At 43.3% G+C, this 6,105-nt stretch overlaps 1 protein-coding gene across 1 annotated transcript in view; it reads right to left on the bottom strand.

The window, feature by feature from the left end:
• Nucleotides 1-6,105, bottom strand: part of col28a2a (collagen, type XXVIII, alpha 2a) — a 127,710-nt gene that overhangs the window by 118,114 nt on the left and 3,491 nt on the right. The window contains exon 2 of the mRNA XM_043694493.1: nt 4,842-5,126. Coding sequence (XP_043550428.1) covers nt 4,842-5,126 — 285 coding nt within the window. The remainder of the gene's footprint in view (nt 1-4,841; nt 5,127-6,105) is intronic.

Here is a 6,105-nt window from a genome sequence, read left to right as displayed (position 1 = left end):
CTTTACCCGTTTCAAGACATCCAGCACTTCCTCCTCTGTAATTTGGACATTTTGCAAGATGTCACCATCCATTTCCCTACGGTCTATATCTTCCATATCCTTTTCCACAGTAAATAATGATGCAAAATACTCGTTTAGTATCTCCCCCATTTTCTGCGGCTCCACACAAAGGCTGCCTTGCTGATCTTTGAGGGACCCTATTCTCTCCCTAGTTACCCTTTTGTCCTTAATATATTTGTAAAAACCCTTTGGATTCTCTTTAATTCTATTTGTTAAAGCTATCTCAAGTCTCCTTTTTGCCCTCCTGATTTCCCTCTTAAGTATACTCCGACTACACTTATACTCTTCTAAGGATTCACTCGATCTATCCTGTGTATACCATACATATGCTTCTTTCTTTTTCTTAACCAAACCCTCAATTTCTTTAGTCATCCAGCATTCCCTATATCTACCAGCCGTTCCTTTCACCCTAACAGGAATATACTATCTCTGGATTCTCGTTATCTCATTTCTAAAGGCTTCCCATTTTCCAGCCGTCCCTTTATCTGCGACGATCTGCCCCCAATCAGCTTTTGAACATTCTTGCCTAATACCGTCAAAATTGGCCTTGTTACATAGTTGGCTACTTTAAAGAGCAATCAATGTAATTTTTAAAAAATTGTTGAAAACAACAAATGCTTTCTGAGAAGTTTTTCATTTAATACATACATGTGAACTTTGCTGGCTAGGTCAGCATTTATTACACATTCCTAATTGCCCTGGAGAAGGTGGTGGTGAGCTGCCTTCTTGTACTGCTACAGCCCTTGGCTACTATTATGCTACTATTCACACGACTATTAAGAAAGGAGTTCCAGGGTTTTGACTCAGTGGCAGTGAAGGAACAACATTATAACTCCAAATAAGAATAGTATGTAAATTCATTCTATCGGTTGTCAATACAATATATGCTTGCTTATTGCTGAACTTCTGTAACTGAGTTTTTTTAATTAAAAATTTATGAGGACCTTGAGTGACATAGTAAGCAGGATTCTGGGTCCAAATCCATGAAGAAGACGTCTCACCTGTATGTTGAACTACAGTCACAAAAGCCAAAGCATAGAAAGTAGAAAATCTTCAATTGACAAAATAGTTTGAAGGTGAAACTGGATCTAAGGGGATTTGACCTAGGATGATTGATGCTGACACTGAGTGCTGAAAGGACAGTAATTCATTTCAAACACTAATATTCCAGCCTTATGAATACATAATTCACATTAAAGGCATTTGTAAGGTTAGTAATTCCAAAATAAATACAACCAATTATGTTTTAGTTGTTGTTAAATTATTGTCTTCAACTGCAGTCAGTGTTTATATTGTATATATTCTTTAGCTATGAAGATAAATGACTGCTTTATAATTTTTCAGTTGATACCTGGAGAAAATAAATTAGTGATTAATTACTTTGATTGCAGCAATATAACTGTACTGTTCAGTTCTTCAAACATGTAAAGACAGGTTTATTTGGGGTTGTTATTTATTTAATAACTGGTTACCTGAAACCATTCGCTATGTGGAATTTAGCACTGCATTCTGACCAGTATTACAGGTTACAATCTTGTTTAAAGTGAACATCTGCTAGGTTAGAGGTTAATCAGCATATAAGTTGTGGTTGTGTGAATGATATGATGCATGTTCAGTCAGAATACTACTGTCAATTTAGCAAACGGTCCATGTGTTACTGCTACCCCCCCCCAAGACAGCTGTTTTCTGGGTTGTAGAGTTTCATTACCTGCTGTTGGCTTGAAACAGTCATTATAATGAAGGTAGGTAAAAACAATGACTGTAGATGCTGGAAACCAGAATCTAGATTAGAGTGGTGCTGGAAAAGCACAGCAGTTCAGGCAGCATCCGAGGAGCAGGAAAATTGATGTTTCTGGCAAAAGCCCTTCATCAGGAATACAGATTATAATGAAGCTGCCAGGTAGGAATGGTAAACTGAGAATTTGCGACTGAAAATCAATATTTGTTCAAATTTTATCATCACCAATATACTTGCACTTGCTTCAAGATATTAGAATTATTCAAAAATAATGACTTGGTTATTGGCTATGTTGTTTAAATGATGGCATACGTTGAGGGCTTTGGTACCATATTTCATGAATATCACCTAAACTAGTTATTGGACTCTTCTTAGGCAATCCCTCAGAGCCAAGGATGGCTTGCTTCCACTTCAGGGCGAGGGTTCTGTGGTGGCCGAATAGTCCAATGCTAGAGCTGTATACTCTGTTACAGGTGGGGCAGATGGTGTTTGAGAAAGAGAGTGGTGGAGGTTCTGGAGTCTGTGTACTTTTTCCACTGCTTGTGCTTGGCTTTCCTGAGTTCCACTTGGTAAAGCTCAAAGTGATTGGTGCCTTTGCAGATCCTTCTTCTTCAGTTTGTGCAATGTCCTGAGTTCCACTTGGTAAAGCTCAAAGTGATTGGTGCCTTTGCAGATCCTTCTTCTTCAGTTTGTGCAATGTTGTGCAAGTGATTCCCACGTATTGATGTGGATATTGTATTTGTTTCTGGAGGTTCTCAGGGTTTTCTTGTACCATTTCCTCTGCCCTCCTAGTTTACTACTGCTGAGCTTGGAAGAGAGAACTTTTTTCGGGGGTTTTCTGTCAGGAGTGTGGACAATGCGACCCAGCTATCACAGCTGGCCATGTGTGACTGGTGCCTCAATATTGGGGATATTGGCCTGGGAGAGGACGCTCTCATTGATACACTTATCCTGCCAGGGGATTTGCAGGATTTTATGAAGGCAGTGCTGATGGTAAATCTCCAGGGATTTGAGGTAAATGGACCATGTTTCTTATACATAAAATAGGCTGGGGAATATGGCTCCTCTTCGAGAGTTTGGTGCTGAAAAAGCACAGCAGATCAGGCAGCATCCAGGAAGCAGGAAAATTAACGTTTCGGGCATAAGCCCAGGCTTATGCCCAAAATGTTGATTCTCCTGCTCCTCAGATGCTGCCTGACCTGCTGTGCTTTTCCAGCACCATACTCTCGACTCTGATCTCCAGCATCTGCAGACCTCACTTTCTCCCAGTAGGCTCCTCTGTGGACCATAAGCTTGATGCTGGGTTTAAGGACTTGGACTTTGAGGACTTTGTTCCTCAGGTGTCTGAAGGCAGCACCAGCACATTAGTTGATATTGGATGCCATCCTCAATGTATGCTCACACCAACAGGAGGGTCTGGGTGTATGCTTGCTCGCTGAGCTAGAACGTTCATTTTCAGACATTTCATCACCACACTAAGTAACAACTAAGTGAGCTTCCAGATGAAGTACTGGCGATATGGCCCTCTTTCTATTTACGTGTTTGAGTTTCGTTTGGGTTGAGTTGGTGACATCATTTCTTGCAGTGACGTCATTTCCTGTGGTGGTGTCATTTCCTGTTCTTTGTCTCAGGAGTGGTAATTGGAATCCAAGTCAATGTGTTTGTTGAAAGAGTTCCGGTTGGAATGCCATACTTCTAGGAATTCTCCTGTGTGCCTCTGTTTGGCTTGCCCTAAGGTGGATGTGTTGTCCCAGTCGAAGTGATGTCCTTCCTCATCTGTATGTAAGGATACTAGTGAGAGTGGGTCATGTCTTTTTGTGGCTTCTTCTTCTCAAAACTCACTACCAACAGGAGGGTCCCAAGGTATGGGAAATGATCCACATTGTCCAGCGAATCACTGTGGATTTGGATGGTTGTGGTTCAGTGGCAGGAGCGGACTGATAGAGAACCTTTGTTTTCCAGATGTTTGGCCTGAGGCCGATTCTCTCAAACACTTTGGTGCATGTGTCAGTGAGAATTTGTAGTATGTGCATGTGATGTCTGCTTACTGCAGTGCGATACAGAAGTTGGGGTGGTCTTGGTTCTGTCCATGAGGCGTCAAAGTTTGGTCAGTTTCCCAATTATCCTGTAGGTTAGCTGCATTCTGTCAGCGAGCTTCAGAGTGATGGAATGGAGTGTTGCAACAAGGAAGTTGGATAAGAACATTAGTGCAATGACATAGCCTGCTTGACCTCAGTTTCCACTTGTATTGGGTCTGAGCTGGATTCAAATGTGAAGAACACATCTTGGATGTCATTTTGAAGCAGGCAGAGAATGGTGACAACATATTTTGAGCAGCCAGATTTGAGGAAGATATTCCACAATTCCTCACAATTGACAGAGTCAAAGGTCTTTGTGAGATTGAAGAAGACCATGGGTACAGAGGTTGGTGTTGTTCCCTGCCCGGTTTTTGGAATTGTCACACACTGAAAAACATGTCCATTGTGTCTCTTGATGGATGGAATTGCATTGAGACTTGGGGAGGAGCTGTTCAACCACTGGGAGCAGGCATTTGAGGAGAATTCTCATGAAGACCTTTTCCATGACAATCAGTCGGGAAATCCCTCCATAGTTTTTGCAGTCCCGGACACATCTCCTTTCTCACACATTCTGTGTTACGATCGAGCCCTCCACTATCAACTGATGATAGCCCTCCACTATCACACTAGCTCCGAAAGCTAGTGTGCTTCCAATTAAACCTGTTGGACTATAACCTGGTGTTGTGTGATTTTTAACTTTGTACACCCCAGTCCAACACTGGCATCTCCAAATCATATACCCTTCATGATTTTGTAAACCTCAATCAGGTCCCCCCTCAATCTCTTTTTTTCTAATGAAAATAAACCTACTCAACCTGTCTTCATAGCTAACACCTAACCTAGCTTGTGTCTAGGGTTGGAGTGTAGACGCTGATGGATGTGATGTGCCGCTTCTGGGTAAAGCTGAGCTGTATGCTCATAAGGCACTTATTTACCCCACAGGGAGATTCATTGAGATGTCTGACCATTTTTCTTCCTGTGGTAAAGTGCACCCTGAAAGTCATTGGTGTCAGCAGCAGTGTAGAAATGCTCAGTCACTCGACCTGGAAACACCAAGATGAAGGTGTAGCTATCACCTTCTTCTTTAGGTTGACCTTCTCCAGCAAATTGTGTCTGAGTAAGGGGAACAATGTCAATGTTGTAGTTTCTGGGTGATAATGCAGTGCGACCTTTAAATCTGTCATTGCTAAGGTTGTCCATAATGATCCCATAAGGTTCTAAGTCCTGAAGTTCATTCGGGTGGGTGGATGCTGTTGAATTGGGAGATGACTATGTGTGGATTATTTTAATGTGAGGTGGTTGTTAGAAACACCAACCACCACATGGTCCCAGCAGAGCAAAGTCTTAACTCAATGGCAGGGAAAATCCAAGAAAATTAAAGACCAGGCTCTGCTATAGGACAGTGGGGTGGGGCAGGGGGTTGCTAACAAACACTCATCGTCTACCAAGCAATACCATGGTGCATTACAAGGCAAAGCCAATTTTTTTTTTTTTATTTCAAAAATATACTTTATTCATATATATTTAATCTATACAATTGGACATGTCATCATTCTGTAAACATTCCATTTCTTTACGTATCGAAACAGGGTAATCATTCATATTCACAGGTTAGTGCGATTACATTGAGCTCAGACGCCAGCGGAGCCCAAATGACTGCGTGGGCCCCCTGTTCTTCATTAGGCAGGCAGATGTTAGACGGTGGTCTTCCCCCACCGCGCCTTGGCGGCAGCTGCCCCAAGCTTCAGCGCATCCCTCAACACGTAGTCCTGGACCATGGAATGTGCCAGTCTGCAACACTCAGTCGGGGTCAACTCCTTCAGCTGGAAGATAAACAGGTTTCGGACCACCCAGAGAGCGTCCTTCACCGAATTGATGATCCTCCAGGCACAGTTGATGTTCGTCTCGGTGTGCGTCCCGGGGAACAGGCCGTAGAGCACGGAGTCCCGCGTCACGGCGCTGCTCGGGACGAACCTCGACAGACACCACTGCATTCCTCTCCAGACTTCCCCTGCGTAGGCACATTCCAGAAGGAGGTATGGGACAGTCTCGTCCCCCCCGCAGTCGCTTCGAGGGCAGCGTGCGGTGCGGCAGAGAGTCCGGGCATGCATAAATGATCTCACAGGCAGAGCCCTTCTCACCACCAGCCAAGCCATGTCTTGGTGCTTGTTGGAAAGTTCTGGCGAAGAGGCATTCTGCCAAATGGCTTTGACAGTCTACTCAGGGAAC

This window comes from Chiloscyllium plagiosum, chromosome 7, assembly GCF_004010195.1.
Source record: "Chiloscyllium plagiosum isolate BGI_BamShark_2017 chromosome 7, ASM401019v2, whole genome shotgun sequence".
NCBI classification, from domain to species: Eukaryota; Metazoa; Chordata; class Chondrichthyes; order Orectolobiformes; family Hemiscylliidae; genus Chiloscyllium; species Chiloscyllium plagiosum.
The sequence above is the reverse complement of the archived record's forward strand: the minus strand, read 5'-3'. Positions and strand labels throughout refer to the sequence as shown.